At 43.0% G+C, this 16,975-nt stretch overlaps 1 protein-coding gene across 1 annotated transcript in view; it reads left to right on the top strand.

Annotated features, from left to right (window-relative positions):
• Positions 1 to 3,671: 3,671 nt before the first annotated feature.
• Positions 3,672 to 16,975, top strand: part of PDE8B (phosphodiesterase 8B) — an 85,356-nt gene continuing 72,052 nt past the window's right edge. The window contains exon 1 of the mRNA XM_035553534.1: positions 3,672 to 3,980. Within this exon, the coding sequence (XP_035409427.1) occupies positions 3,672 to 3,980 (309 nt within the window). The remainder of the gene's footprint in view (positions 3,981 to 16,975) is intronic.

Here is a 16,975-nt window from a genome sequence, read left to right as displayed (position 1 = left end):
TTTTGTTTTTTAACAAAATAGAGGTCTACGTAGAAGGCTTCTATTCTATTCACCATGATTATTATTTTCTTCATATCTAGTTTGAGTTTAAAACATAGCATGTAGTCTGGATAATTTAAATTAATTTTTAGGTTTTTACTTTGTTCTAATCTGGGTATGCATGTTAGTTTTTACTGTAGATTTCAAATTTGATGGACCAATATGAAAGGTCCATCAAATTTGATGGACCAAAATGAAAGGACTGAGAAACTGTTGAGCCTCCTAAGAGTCTAGTGTGTATATATATATATATATATATATACAGGCTTATATATATATACAGGCTTATTTATGCCTTCTTAAACTGGTTTTACAGTAAATGAACCATGAATTGAGGCAACTGTCTTCAAGAGCTGGCTGTCAAGTACCAGATTTTTAAGTCTCTGTAAAATGTGACCTCTGAAGTAGTATATTCTTACTGCAATGAACAGGGATTTACAGATGTTACTTCCAATAATGCCAACGTAAACTTACCAATCTACTCATAGCACAGAGTCTTAGTATTGAGGTCAGATTAAAGCCTACAACTGGCTTTGGAAAGGATATAAAGTTTGGAGGAGAATATTTTCCTCATTGAGGAGAGATTTGCAGGTGTAAATGCTATAAAGAATTCATATCCCTTCCTTTTTACTGGAAAAAAAAAAAAAAGAGAGGGAGACAAGATGCATCAGAGTTCAACTGATGTCTTCCAGAATCACTCATACACTTAAATTTATCATGCTGAAATTAGTCATGTGTAGGAAATTGGTTTCCTGTAAGTGTAAAATTTGTTAGGATTTGTACAGTTCCAACTAAAGCCCATGATGGCCCTTTAATAATGGAAAACTTGGTGCATGTGAGTATCTTACAGAGGTTGGATGCACAGGCTTAACGCTGAGGTCATACAAAATGTGCATTTCTGAGGGTAGAGTCTACTTCATTAATTGAAGTATCCCTCCCGTAATTCCTTGGTTGAATTTGTATGTGCTGCTCACAATAATGCCTTCCATGTTGGTAGGCATCAGTCAGGGCAGGCTGCGTCCAGATGACTGCAGGAGTATCATCTGGTGGGGAAGTAAGCCATAAGATGTGATGTAAATTTGCATGTATGTGTGTTAAATATTCCCTCTTTGCCCTGTCCAATAAATCCATGGCTGTATTCTCATAGGCAAGACGCAACAAGAGAACTGATGCTAGGAAAAGAGAACTTTTAACTTACCCCTTCATTTCTTCACCTCCCATTTCAGCTGTAGACAGTCATCCCACTCCTCTGCACCTGCTCCCTTTGTCGCACTCCGGCCTCTGCTCATGCTCTTCATCACTTGCTTGTACTGTTTCTCATTAAACTACTCTCCCTTTTCTGCTGCCTTTTGGCAGTCCACATGGTTCTCCATCCTGCAGTCCTCACTCCTCTCAAGTGCTCTGGCACCCTGTACAGGCAACTTCATACCCTGCAGTGGTGTCCTTCCCTGTTAGCCAGACATCAGCAGCACAGTGAGGGCTACTCAAGAGCTGCATTTAGTAAAGGTTCTCCAGAGCTCTGACTTCTTATTCCTATGGCTTATTCTCTGACATAAAACCCAAATGTTATATCCAAACAAGGGAAATCCACTTTGAGAATGGGCAGAAGCCTGCAATGCTCTCTAAAATCAATAGCAAAGTTGTCACAGAATTCAGTAGGAACAGGACAGAACCCTGAGCACTGGGAAGCTAAGGAAACCTAGGTGTTGACTGACCGATGAAGTGACTTATCACCAATATCTATTTAGAGGAATGACCTGTGAATAGCTAACAACATAGTCTAGGGTGTGACATGACATTTCCACCAGCATCATTCTTCAAAGTCAAAATACAATCTGCCTTCATGTTCTTTACTATGAACTGAGTCTCAAACTAGGTAGCTGACAACTCTGAAGTCTTTCTGGGCCTATTTATTTACAATGCACATATGGATTCTGCATGGAATAATCCTGATCCCTGTTGCTGGCTCTGCTGCGGATCTCTGGTGTGGCCTACAGCAAGTAACTCAAATCGTCAGCTTGAATTCCCATTCTTGGCTGTTCTAGTTGGGAATGCTTCCGGCCATCCTGAAAAGGTGTCAGTTAATACCAATAAATACTGATACCCCCCTTTTCTTGGGAGTTTGAAAAAAAGTAATTTACCAGTGTTTGGAGCTTGATTACTTTTATACCTGTCTAACAATGGTATACAAATTAGGCCCTATCCATTTTCTATTTAAAAACTCTTATGCTACTTCAGCTCCCCAGCATGTTTTATTATGTTCTCCAATTACCATTCAATTTAATGTGGTATCACAATTCTCCCATCGTTTATTTACGTTAAACCTGCAGGTAACATTTTCCATTTACATCTTAGAATATTCTACTTCATTTTCTAAAGCTTTTGTTAATGCCTGGTTTTCTGTTCCTGGTACTAGTGCCAAAATTTGACTCTCAGATGCCCATTCTGCCACCCCTTTGGCTCCTGCATCAGCCAATCTATTTCCCCTTTCAATATCAGTATCCCCTACTTGATGTCCTTTAATGTCAACTTTAGTAGGCAGGTATACCGCCTGGAGTAATTTCAGTATCTCTTCTGCATGTTTAATTGAGGAAGATAAAAGTCCTCTCTCTCCTTCCAAATTGCCCTGTGGTGCGCATGCACCACACCAAAGGCATATTTCAAATCTGTCCAAATGTCTGCCAGCTCAAAAGCTCTTATCAAGGTGATGATTTCCACCTTTTGGGCTGATGTTTGTTACCGCATATCTCTAATTGATAAGATTCTCCTAACTTCCTCTCTCAATAGGACTAGAGGGAATGGGCTCAAGTTGCGCCAGGAGAGGTTCAGGTTGGAAATGAGGAGACATTTCTTCTCAGAAAGAGCAGTCAGGCATTGGAACGGGTTGCCCTGGGAGGTGGTGGAGTAACCATCCCTGGGGGTGTTTAGGGAAGGTTGGACGTGGTGCTTACAGATATGGTTTAGTGGGTGATAGTGGTAGCAGGGCAATGGTTGGACCAGATGATCTTGAAGGTCTCTTTCAACCTTTATGATTCTATGATTCTAGGTGCACTTTGATTTTCTTCCACACAGGCACTTTTACCGGCTTTATAACACAAACTCTTCGATGCCGTGGGTGCTCTTTGGCGGGGGGCCAGGCTGTGCCCACCTCCAAACCGGGCCAGGCTCGGGAAGGGGGCTGCGCTGGGACGAAGCCTCTCAGGGCCCGAGGCCGCTTTGCCTTGGCGAGGAGGGTCGGGCCCCGACGCCCCCCGGGCCCCGAGGCCGCCTGAGGGGGCGTGAGGCGCCACCGGCGGCATGAGGGGACGGCGGGACGGGCGCGAGAGGGGCGGGGAGGGCGGGCGGGAGGGCGGAGCGGCCGCGCTTCGCCGAGCCGGTGCGGAGGTGCCCGGGAGGCGTTGCGGGGCGAGGTAGGCGCTACATGAAGCGGGAGCGGCCGGGGCAGCACCACAGGCTCGGCGGCGGCGGCGGCGGCGGCGGCGGGGGGAGGCGCCGCGGAGAAGCGAGGCGCAGGGCGGCGGCCCCGCAGGGCTGGGCGGGAGGGCGGAGGGGTGTCAGGTGGCACCGGGACCGGCAGCGGGACCGGCAGCGGGACCGGGACCGGGACCGGAGCGGGGCGGGGTGGGTAAGGGATGGGCTGCGCCCCCAGCATCCACGTCTCGCAGAGCGGCGTGGTGTACTGCCGGGACTCGGACGAGTCCAGCTCCCCGCACCAGACCGCCGCCGTCTCGCAGGGCGCCGCCGCCCTGCACGGCCTCTTCGTCAAGACCGAGGCCGCCGACTCCATCCCCGCCGTTCTCGCCTACCGCAGCCGGCAGCCGCCGCCCTGCGCCGGGCCCCGCCGCAAGGAGCGCGGGCAGCTCGGCGCCCCCGCCCGGGCCAGGGCGCCCCGCTGCTGCGGCATCGAGGCGGAGACCCAGAGCAGCAGCACCGGCCGCCAGGTAAACCGCGGGGCGGGGAGGACGGCGGCGAGGGGCCGAGCCCGCCCCGGCCGAGGCGGAAGGCAGCCGCCGTGTGCCCCGCCTCGGAGTCCGGGTGGGCAGCGGCTGTGTCTGCAGGGATTTCACACCCCAGGGCTGAAGGCTCGGTCCTAACACCAGTGCCTAAGGCAGGTGTGGCCGCAACCCGCGCCTCAACATCATCTGTCAAGTCTGGCAGATAGAAGAGGTGGTTGCGCTGGTTTTTTTGTTGTTGTTGTTTTTTTTTATGTTGTACCGCCAGAGTAGGCTTTTCTCTAATTTCCCAGAATGTTTTCTAGGAATTATATTTTGCGGAATCGTTCTAAAGCTTTTTGTCAAAGCAAATGGTATCGTGATCCCAGCTGCACCTTAGGTTACTTCTCTGTTGTAATAATAAAGCAGGATATCATGTCATAAGTAATTCCCTGGGCTTATCTAGATCTTGGTGTTTCGTTATAATCAAAAAATTAAAAGATTACTGGAAGCTTTTGTAATTAATATATATATATATATATATATATCTAAGGAAAACGTAAGTGAAAGAGATCACCAGATAAAAAACAAAAAAGTAAAAAACCCACCTCAAAACATAAGGTAAAAGTAAATTTCCTTGGATTTTTGAAGGTTCTTTTTTTTTGTTTTCTCATTTCTGAATGGGATACTTCCTGAGTCACAGGTGGAGTCACAGAATAACTCAGACTGGAAGGGACCACAGGAGGTCATTTAATCCAGCCTTCTGCTTGGAGCAGATAGAGCAAGGAGTCAGCATAGCCTTGCCCCAGAGCCGCCTTAATCTATGTGTATTGTTGCTCAGATTATGAACATCAAGGCAATGTCAGTGAGTAACTGCTCTTGTCCCTCCCAATGAAATGCAATGTTTATCTCTTCAGTGGAAAGCTTTCCCTTAACCAGCCCCTCTACCCCACTAGTGAACTTCAAAAACTAAACATGTAGTCTGGCTTAAATTGACACATGTTGAGTTTTTCTCCCAGTGCTTTGCAGATACCTACTCAAGGAGCATCAAGCAGCATGCCCTCCATCTTTAGTTTATTAGATGAAAACTTAAACTAATCCAGAATGTTAGACACAAGGTGATGGATATTCGCTAACAGTTCATAGTCTGTCTGCTACAGGTTTTTCCAGTCTGTCTGTCATTGGTTTTTCCTCGCATTCTACCCATGCAAAACTTTTTTTAGGAATTTTATCTGCTCGGGCATCTCTCAGCATTTCATTTTTTCCACATCTGCAATCACATACATTTCCTCAGATTATTTGGACAGTCATTACCCTACAGATAGCCAAACCCATGTTGTTTTGTCTTGTTGTTGTTTTGTTTTGTTTTTGTTGTTCTTTTTATTATTATTATTATTTTTTACATTTCTATTTATGATTGAATTTGACAAAGCCCTAATTCTTAAGTTGTAAAATGCTCTACTGGAGGTTTTTTAAATGTAGAGGAAAGCAAAATAGAAATTGTTGACCGATTCTATAAGTTGAAATACATAAAAACCAAATCTTTAAGTGGTAATACTGTTTTCTGTTCTTACAAATTGTTTATTTTTTGTTTATATTTTTATTATTACATCATGTGCCATTATAAGCGAATATATTTGTTGACTTTATGGTCATTAAAAGTGAACATATTTCAGCTGATTTTGAACTTCATAGTTGGCACCCTAATATTATTTTGGATTGCTTCAGTTCCTTGGACACACGTAGAGTCCCAAGCTGAGGGAAATGATGCTTTGATTTATTTAACAACACTTCCAATGACATAGTAGAAATATCTCTGTCTTATATGCATTAAGATCTGTAAAATACTTTGTGTTGTTTTTAAATCAAGTTAGTGCCTCCATTCTTGCCACAACTCCTGGCACAATTTCCTACAGGATAATATGTTCTTGTGTGACCAAAGTAAGGTCTGAATATTACAGAAATATCATAAAGGCAAAATAATACTTGATATCTGTCTGGCTATAAGAAATGGAATGGCATGAACTACAGCTCTTCAGTAACACATGATGACAGTATTTATTTCCACAGAAGATGAACGTTGAAGAAAAAATAATAGATTTTTTTGTAAAGAAAATGTGTCTGGCAATACCCATGGCTTTAACTGATATAGTGCTTGGTTGCAGATAATAGCTGTATTGAAATCTCATCTAACTATTTATGTGAGGAAACAAAGACACATGTCAAATGGCTGCTAGCCTTATTATAAAATAATAAAATATTCCTATTGTGTAACTACTGAACCCACTTAAATGATGCTGCTTCATTTGTCTTTGTTTTCTGCTCTAAAATGTTCTTTACTTGTTTACACAATCAAGTGTTGCATTATTTGCATTTGACCCTATAATTATAAAATGTTTTAAAACTCATCCACATCACAATATTAACCTGGCAATGAAAGAAAACTACCTGTAATGATTTCAACCCAATGTAATAAACAAACAAACAAACAAACAACAACATCAAAAAACACCACCACCAACAACAAAAAACACACTTGTTTCTTAAAATGCCTTGCCTAAACCATAGTTTTTAAGTACTTCTGATCTGTGCTCATTGGGGTGAGATCAGTTTTACAAAGATAATTTCTTTTGTTTTCTTTAATAAAAAGTTCTGAGTTGTTCCATACATTCAGATGTGTTGATCACATCCTGCTTATAACTGGTTATGAGTAAACATTTTGTATTTCTAGTGTGAGAGTATTTCTTTGTGGATCTCAAACGCTGGGTACCAAATACCCACAGATTAGTTGACAAAGAAGTTAAGTGGACTTGCTAAGTATTATAGAAGATAGAGATGATAGCTTATACTAGGTGAGTCTGTGCCATTAATTTGAAATAGGACCCCCGGTTTCTGGTTCCCAGCCACATGCTGTATTATTGAAATACTTGTGCACAAGTGCTGAAGTAAAAAACAGCCATCCCTTGCCTGTGTTTACTTCTTAATAAACACGTGCTTACCATATCACCTATGGCTAAACTCATAATCGTAATGTACATACAACTGCTGCAGATAGCAGGTGTATTCTTCCATGTTGACCCTGTGACACCTAATCTTTCCTACAGACTATGCAAATAGTATCATGGCAGCAAACTATTAACATCTCAAACCCTATTTCAGGTTTTTTTTTTTTTTTTATAAAGATACAAGGCAATTAGTTTACTTAATTGAAACATAACATTGAGCATGAGATGATACTGCATGTATAAGGGTTGCTTGACCCATTGCCCAACTGTTGCCAGTTTTGAAGGGCAACAGTATCAGCTGTTTAGCAAGAAGTGAACAGCTTCTTGATCACTTTCTCAGTGATTTGAAAAGATGTAAAAATTAAAATATTTGCGTTGTAGTACTTAATGCAAATACATCTTTTAATTATGGCCAGTAAAGATCTTAAGCAAAAGTGTGTGCATAAGTAATGCATTTCTTGAACACTGTGATACTTAAGCATTAGCCAAAGTTAAAGTCTCCAAGAACAAACAAGCTTTAGAGCTCTTGTTGCTAAACCATAGCAACAGATGGGAAAACAAACAAACAAATACCTGCAGTTTTCTATTCATTGATTACTTTATCCTTTTTTTTTTCTTTTTTTTTTTTTCTTGAAATGACAAGAGCACAGGTGTAATGGTTTGGTTCTTCTTGTTCTTTGTGGAATAGAAAAATGCATTTATAAACCTTCTCTGAAAGTCACACTAAAACCAGTTTTTGACAGTTTTCAGGCATTTCCGTATCAAAATATGGAAAGCAAAATATAGAAGCAAAGCTCAAAAATTAGAAGAAATGGATTGGGACAGTATCACTCTTCTTATCCACATGGGCCTATATTAAGTTATGAGGTGGAAGCACTGAGGAGAAGGATGCTCTTCAATATGTCAAGCACCCAGTTTTTCTAACTTTTTAATTTTTTTTTTAATTATTATTATTTTTAATATGGAGAAATATATGAAGTGATGCAGCTGTCAGTTACGAATCTGAGGATATCAAAGTACTATGGAGAGCTCTGAGAAGTCTAGGTACTGAGAGAGTTCTCTCAGGTCTACAGGCTTTGGAGAAATGCAACCCTAAGTAATGCCTTGATCTAAGATATGTTTCTTCTTTTAAAGCAGTATTGTGACCAAGAATGCAAAAAGTCACTGTACTTTTTGTACTTCTTGTTTTGTTTGTACTGTACTACTGTTTAACTGGCTGCTAGTATGTTCTGTAGAATGTGGAACATACTAGATGTACAGGAAACTCGGAAAATAATGCTGAAGACTGGGAGAAATCACCGTACTCCATGACTCAGTGTGGCAATGATCATTTCACAACTTGATTTAATGTTTAAGGCATCAAGTCCCCTTGAACATATTGTGGGGCTACAAAGCTGGCAAACAAAACCTGTGGGGCGGGCTGAAAAGTGTTAGTACATTGAACTATGTTACAGTGAAGAGCCTTTTCAATTTAGCCCAGCTGGTCTGTGAGAGGTGCTGGCCTGAATAACGCTTACCGTAAAAAAGGTTGCTAGTAGAGAAGTGCTTTTCTTGGACTAAGCCCAGACTTTTTGAATGAGCACACTAAAAGGACTTTTACAAAGATTTGCTGTTCCATATCTGGTCTTCCATTCCTCCTTCAAATAGTGCAGGTAACTTCAAGAAGCACTGTGGTTGTATGCTTATGCACTGCCCGACAGGAGAAGTGCATAGATTGAAGTGTTAGAGCATGGAGAAAACCATTTCCTCAGACAATAATTAGGCACTTGGCAAAGGAAACGGAGCAGCCTGGTAGATTAAACTTACTTGGCGTTGAGTCACACAACATTCTGGACTTGCAAAACTGTTCTGGGCAATAGGCAGTTCTATCATTATATATAAAACATACCTGCCTTTTTTTTCCCCTTCTTTTTCCTTAGTTTGTGTAGGAAAATGAGAAGTGTTGTGAACTTGTAAGAGGTCAGTTCGTCTAAGTCGTTTAGGCACTGAGAATCAATAGGCATCTCAGGACTCCTGCATCCCTGTAAGTGCTTCAGTAAAAAGTTATTTTGGAAGGTTTGCTCTCAGAGACCAAAGTTAAACTGTTTCAGCTGAACTGAGTATTAGTAGCTTCTGTTTTCTACCTTGTACCACCTGCAATGTGCGAAATAACACTGATGTTTTATCTTATGAGGAGCTAAATTTGGATCTTTTGGCAATTTCTAATACTACATGATAGGACTGAATGCAGAGCAGAGGGATTTCAAATAAAACTGACCACATGGCTGAAAGAAGTAATGCAAACTGAAAAGTTGTACAGTATGTTCTGGGAATAGTGCATGTCCTCGGGATGCAGGAAGTAGGTTTGAATATCTGCACCTGAGAATATCTTTTAATTTCTGTGTGTTTAATAATCACAAGGGTGTAGTACAGAAAATGTGCACATTATTTCCACTCCTGTCTCCGGCAGGAGAGGAATAACCTAGCAATCATACTTTAAGTAGTGATTTAGACAGCAACGTAATTGAGCAGTTTTAGGCTGTGAAACTAAGCCTCACACCTGTTCTGCAGGTAGTCTGAAGACTGGCAAGAATAGCAAATATCTAATGTAAACATTTCCTAACAGCTGGCTTGAGTGCCCCCTCCCAGATGGGGCAGATGCATGTGCATCTGTCATCTGTTTGCCCTGTTTGATGCAATGAGCATTTAAGCACCTGACTCACAAAAAGAGTTTACTCTTTCTGGTGAGGGTCTTTCAACTTCTCAGGGGAGTTGTCATTTCAGACAGATTGCTGTACCTCTTCTGTTTCCTCGAGTACAGTTGATCCTCGATCAGGTATCTGCACATCCAGGAGAATAAGATTTGTTAAGTGGTAAAGTTGATGTAAGGAGGAACCAGAGGTGAAAAACCAGCCATGCTTTGGGTTAGTTTTTCCTCTGGCATCACCTGCACTTCTGCCAGATCTCAGGGTATTTCATTTTTGTAGATAATTCTCTGCTTGTAATTCCTATCCACCTGCTGATCACTCCTCTTTTTTCAAAGATTCAAATCTCTATCAGTCACAGGCTTCTTTAGTGAAGCCCAGAGTGAAGGATGCATGGCGTATTTGAACTCTGTAGAATTTTCTTTAATATACATGTAACTTTCTTGAAATTGCCTTCGGCAAAGGCTGTATGTACCTGTGTGGTTGCTAGGAGATAGCATGTGAAGTGTTTGGTGGTGTAGCAGAGTGAGGGGATTGTTGTCAGGGTAACCAGACCCAGAATTTTCTGGACTTCAGTATAAGTCAATGGTAGCAGGATTATGGCTTCAGAAAATCAACAATCATCTTCGCAGGTGTGAAAATAAAAGTACAGAGCATTGTGGAATGCAGCATGGGTGCTTAAAGTGCATTATTTTGTGGTTTGGGGCATGAGTTTACAGTGATAAGTGCTACATGATGATTTCTTGTGTGTCACTGTCTCCCTCTGGCCATGTTTAGTAGTTGCATTTCTAGTGGTTGCATTTCTAGTTCTTATTTCAGTAAGTCACCTGTCTTGCAGGGCAGCAACAACTGACTGTTTCCTCTCTTCTCTGAGGGCATCTTCTTCAGGGCAATCCTTACAGGCTGTGAAGAAAAATGAGCTTATTCTGTAGAAGCTCCCACTACTCCTCAAAACACCCCAGTGCTTTAGACTTCTGAAGCTTGAACCACCTTTCCTTTTGGGTGAGGATAAAATGCTATACACAGATATATTAATTCTGAGATAGGATACCGCACAGCCTTTTGGAGGTGCCGTTCAATGCAGCTGACTTTCTTCACTTGAGAGAAGCATTTAGTCCAGCTCATGAGACCCGTTTTTCCCCTGCAGGTCAACCATTTGTGTCAACCACTGCTCCAGCCTTCTTCATTCAATTGTTCATATATTTCTCTCTCACCTGTATTGTCAGCCATAAATGAAAAAAATGTATTAAAGACATTCTGTTCTGTTTCTGCGAATAGAGAATTACTCTGAAGAACTGTTTAAAAAAAATCCTATGTGTCTGTACCTACTGATTTGCCCATCCGGTGCAAAATATTTAGTATCTTAAATATAGAGCAGATAGAACTTATATTTATTCCAAGAAGACCCTCATCTAGATGATGCTTCTTGAGAAGCAGTCTCAGAATGAAGCTCTTAATAACTTGAGTTACTCCTTTGAAAATACAGAACTAGTTTTGAAGTAGATTTACAATTTGTTGATCTCTTGCCCTGGATTCCTACTGCCTCTAAAGAGGCAGCATTATTTCTAAAAATGTGGGAAAATTGGACCAGAGTCAGTTGGTTTCATAGCATGGAAGAGAGGAGCAGGAATTGCAGAGATATTGGCCACTGGGACTCCAGCACATCAAATCCCAAGCAGGTCCACAGGAATGTGGTGGTCGATGGCTCTGTGTCCAGGTGGAGGCCAGTGACAAGTGGTATACCGCCTCAGGGATCTGTCCTGGGACCAGTGCTGTTTAATATCTTTATCAACAACGTAGACAGTGGGATCGAGTGCACCCTCAGCAAGTTTGCAGATGACATCGAGCTGAGTGGTGCTGTCAATACGACAGAAGGAGGGGATGCCATCCAAAGGGACCTGGACAAGCTGGAGAAGTGGGCCCACGTGAACCACATGAGGTTCAACAAGTCCAAGTGCAAGGTGCTGCACCTGGGTCGGCGCAATCCCGGACATGAGCACAGACTCGGAGAAGAACTCATTGAGAGCAGCCCTGTGGAGGAGGACGCGGGAGTTCTGGAGGACGAAAAGCTCAACATGAGCCAGCAGTGCGTGCTTGCAGCTCAGAAGGCCAACTGCATCCTGGGCTGCATCAGCAGAGAAGTCAGAAGTTTTGGGGAGATGATTGTCCTGCTCTACTCTGCCGTTGTGAGACCCCACTTGGAGTGCTGCATCTAGGTCTGGGGGCCCCAGCACAAGGAGGATGTGGACCTGTTAGAGCGAGTCCGGAGTACGGCTACAAAGATGATCAAAGGGCTGGAGAACCTGTGCTATGAAGAAAGGCTGAGAGAGCTGGGGCTGTTCAGCCTGAAGAAGTGAAGGCTCTGGGGTGACCTTGTTGCAGCTTTTCAGTATTTAAAGGGGGCTTGTAAAAAGATGGAGAACAACTTTTTGCTCATTCAGATAATGACAGGACAACAGGGAATGTTTTTAAACTAAAAGAGGGGAGATTTAAATTGGATGTTAGGAGGAAATCCTTCACTCAGAGGATGGTAAGGCACTGGCACAGGTTGCCCAGAGAAGCTGTGAATGTCCTATCCCTGGAGGTGTTCAAGACCGGGTTGGATGAGGCCCTGGGCAACTTGATCTAGGGGGTGGCATCACTACCGATGGCAGGGGGGTTGGAACTAACTGACCTTTAAGGTCCCTTCCAACCCAAGCCATTCTGTGATTCTATGATTCTATGAATGTCACAGAACCACTGTTTCCTCTCTGGTTCCTGTGCATTTACACAGTATGCAGACAAGTTTGAGCATGTGTATAGATATTACATAATTATATTTAAATAAGAAATCCAAAGAAAGGGCAGTTAGATGAGAGACTGTGCATTAGCAGAGTCAGTAATGTCTACTGTGAGGTAAGGCAATGAGATAAAATAGGCAGAATGGAGCTTTGAAGCAATGTAGCTATTGGAAAACAAGCTATTAAACAGCTATTTATAAGCCTAGGACAAACTGTGCTCATAGCCAGTTTTCATGTAGAGCTGTAACCTGTTAGATTTAATTGCAACTTATTTGTTTATTTTTGGAAGAGCAGGGTCTGATTCCTTTCTTATTTTATGCATGTTTTAATCTAAATTGTGATATACTTACCAGCGGCATATGGTCTAGTGCTATAAAAAAAAAAAAAAAGCTTAATCCAATGTGGAATTGGGCATAAGGTCTACGAAATTAACTTTGGAGCTGCTTCCAGCACTCCATTTTCCTTTCTTTGTAGGTCAACCATTTTGCCACAAGGACCATAAAAAAGGCTTTATCCTTCCCCCCGTTACTGATTTAAAATGCTGTTGGAAGGCACTGGGAACATGAGTATTGTCAATGATCCTTCTTCTCTTGCAGTTATGTTTAATAATTATTGTGTTTGATTATAAAATGTAGCTTAGGCATTGTCCTAGCCAGAGAACCAATAAATCTCTTTTAGAATAGGGAAAAATGAGGCTTTAAATTTTGTGTGTGTTCATTTTTGAAGTGAAGCAAATTTATTTTGAAACTCTGAGACAGAGACTTCCCCCAGGGTCAGTGATAGCATGGTGGTTAGGCTGCTTTCCAGAGATGAGACACTCAGGTTCTGTCCTCTGATCTGAGTCTCCTATGTGAGTCCCCTGTCTCCTGGAGTGATAACAACTCTGGATTCTCCTTCTGTAGTTTCTTGAGACAGCTTCCCTGAAATCCATCCATTTGTGAAGAGTCTTGTCCTGATGAATCACTAGTGTCAGAAAGAAAAGAGTGACCTAGGCAGCTGTTTAGTTGTGTTGGAAAATAACACAAACTTTCAGGAAAAGGTAGTATGTTCCACTTCTGAATAAAACTATTCACCATGTTAAATAGTTAGGGCTGTGTTTATGTGCTGGACTGTGTTGTGATGCATAGAAGAGGTGAGTAAATGGCACGTGGGACACCTTGTCACAGCCTCGTAGAATCATAGAATATCCTGAGTTGGAAGGGACCCAGAAGTATCATTGAATCCAACTCCTGGCTCCACACAGGACCACACAAAATAGAAAACATATGTCTGAAAGCGTTGTCCAAATGCTTCTTGAACTCCAACAGGCTCGGTACCGTGACCACTGCCCTGGGGAGCCTGTCCCAGTGCCCGACCACCCTCTGGGTGGTCACTCATTGGATTGTGCACTTATCTAGCTGTGTGCTGGCCATTTTGTTCAGAGGGATACTGTGAGAAATGATACTGAAAGCTTTACTGAAATCCAAAAAGATTTGGTTTCCCTTGGTCTACTAGATGGGTGGCCCTGTCAAAAAAGGAAATTAAGTTGGTTAAGCAGGATCTTCACCTTGTGAACCTTCGTTGACTGTGACCAATGACTGCATTGTCCTTTGGGTGTTTTTCAATAACTCCCAGAATTATTTTCTCAATATAATTTTACCAGGCACTGAAGTGAGACTGACAGGTCTATAATTACCAGGGTCTTCTTTCTTGCCCTTCTTGAAGATTGGAACAATGTTTGCCAGCTTCCAGTCAACTAGGATCTCTCCAGATTCTCAAGACCATTGAAAAATAATTGAGAGGTGTTGCAATGACATCAGCCAGCTCTCTGAGTACACTGGGATGAATCCCATTAGGTTCCATAAACTTACATGCATCCAGCTGGAACAGCAAGTCTTGCACAAGTGCAGGGGTGGCTGGGAGTTCATTGTTACTACAATCACAGCCCTCCAACTCAGGGCTCCAGGGGTCCCAGAGCCCACCATTGTTGTTGAAGATGGGCAAAGAAGGCATTAATTGTATCTACTTTGTCTATATCCCTGTTTGTGAGATGACAATCCTCATCAAGTAATGGACCGGTATTTTCTTTGGTCCCCCTTTTGCTGTTCACATATTAAAAAGAAATAAACACAAAAAAACTTTTATTGTTCCCCACAGTACTGGTCAGCTTCCACTCTAATTGAGCTTTGGCCACATGAATTGTCTCCCCACAAAGGCAAACAGCACCTCTGTAGCTGTCCCATGTTGCCTGACCTCACTTCTGGTGGCCATACTCTCTTTTTCCACCTAAGCTCTAGAAGACCTCTGCTCAGCCAAGTCCCTCCCACCCTACCTGCTTGACATCTGACATTTGGAATTGCCTGTTCTTGTGCTCTTAGGAGGTGGTACTTAAACACTGACTAGCACTGATGGACCATGATTCCTTCAAAAGCAGTTTCCCAGGGGACCTTACTACCTGAGCAGCCTGAAGTCTGCTCTCCCCATATCCAGGGTTGAAGTTCTGGTGGCAGTTTTCCTCCTGTCACCAAAGATTTTATACTCCACTACTTCATGGTTACTATGGCCAAGATGGCCACCAGTTGCCTGCCACTTCACCCACGAGACCCTGTCTGTTCACAGACAACAGATCTAGGAAGGCACCTTTCCTAGTAAGCTCCCTTAGTACCTGTACGAAGAAGTTATCATCAAGGTGTTTTAGGAATCTCTTGGACCTATTCGAATCATCTGTGTGGTACTCCCAGTTCACGTCTGGCAAGTTGAAGTCCCCCATAAGGACAAGGACTGGTGATCTAGAGGTGTCTCTTAGTTCCTTAAAGCATATTTCATCCTGCCTGGGTGGTCTATAGTAGAATCCCACAACAACATCCTCTTTATTTGCTTGTCCCTTAGTCCTTACCCAGAGGCTCTCACATGCGTTCTCACCAACTGCAAGCTCCATACAGCCCAGCCCCTCCATTACAGACACCCCTCACCTCACCTGCCTTGCCCAACCCTCCTGCAGAGCCTGTAAACATCCATCATAACACACCAGTCACAGGCCTCTTCCCACCAGGTTTCACTTATGCCAATGATGTAGCTCTCAGACTGAGCCAAGGCTTCCAGCTCCTCTTGCTTGTTCCTCATGCTGCCTGCATTGGTGCAGAAACATTTAAAATGTACTTCATTGTAGCCAGCACCTCCTGGAGCAGGCTGAAGGATCTCACTAGCATGCAATCCCTCAAATTTTGGCATACCATTTTGATGGTATTTTGGCTTATCATTGATGTGCCTGTTTTTATCTCTTTCCCCCTTCAAGTCTATTTTCAAGCCCTATCAATCAGCCTTGCTAACTCCTGCACAAAAACCCTTTTTCCTTCACCTCAGAGAACATAGCAAGAGAGACCAGGATGACAAAACATCTCAAAAGTTTTGATTTCCTAAGTACTTTCAAACTTGGTGAGGTGGGGGCTCTCAGATGCAGCAGCTGCTGGACAGCTCACGCATCTCAGCAGTACTCGGTAGGGCAGCCATAGTGTCCTGTGAGTGCTGCCTTTAGGAAGAACTTGCTTAGCTGTCTTTGTTCTGTGGAGGTTTGCAAGCATGGAAAGATCAACTAAAGCACTAAAATGTATGAGGGTGCAGTAGGTGATTAGGAGAGAGAGTGGAGATCTGAGATGGTCTAATTCTTTAATGCCTTTTATTGCCTCAGTATTTAGTAGTAACTACAGATTGTGGGCTGTCTGGGTCTTGACGTTGGAGGACCATGACTGGGGAAACAGTGACTTGCTTTCAGTGGTCATGGAGATTGTAAAGGAACAGTTGTATCTGCTCAACGTTCATAAATTGTTGGGGCTTGACAGAATTCACCCAGGAATGCTGAAGGAATTATCAGACATTATAGTGTGACCCCTCTCAACAATTTACCAAAGGTCATGGGAGTCTGGGGAGGTCCCTGCTGACTGGAAGCCAGCCAACAGTACACCCATCTACAGGAAGGGCATGAGAGAAGACCTGGGAAACTACAGATGTATTAGTCTAGCCTCAGTCCTTGCAAAAGTGATGGAGAAGCTTATCCTGGGGGATACTGAAAGGCAGTTAAAGAACAAAGCTATTATCAGGCACAGTGATAGTTCATCAAGGGAAAGTCCTGCCTTAGTAACCTGATCTCCTTCTGTGATAAGGTCACCCGCATACTGGATGAAGGGAAGGCAGCAGATGTAATCTTTCTGGATTTTAGTAAGGCCTTTGATACTGTCCTGCATGGCATCCTTCTGAAAGACTTTTCTAACTGTGAGATAAAAAGGTTCATTATACACTGGGTGATGAACTGGCTTGACAATAGAGCTCAAAGTGTTGTAGTAAATGGGGTTACATCTGGCTGGCAGACAGTCACCAGTGGTGCTCCCCAGGGCTCAATTCTATGGCCAATCCTGTTCAACATCTTTATCAGTAATCTGGATTCAGGAGTGGGATGCATCCTCGGCAGGTCTACTGATGAGACTAAACTGGGAGGTGTTGTTGGCTCCCTGGAGGGACAAGAGGCCTTGCAGAGGGATCAAGATAGACTGGAGCATTGG

Source organism: Cygnus atratus, chromosome Z (assembly GCF_013377495.2).
Source record: "Cygnus atratus isolate AKBS03 ecotype Queensland, Australia chromosome Z, CAtr_DNAZoo_HiC_assembly, whole genome shotgun sequence".
NCBI classification, from domain to species: Eukaryota; Metazoa; Chordata; class Aves; order Anseriformes; family Anatidae; genus Cygnus; species Cygnus atratus.
Note: the sequence above shows the minus strand (reverse complement) of the source record. Positions and strands in the feature narration are given on the sequence as shown.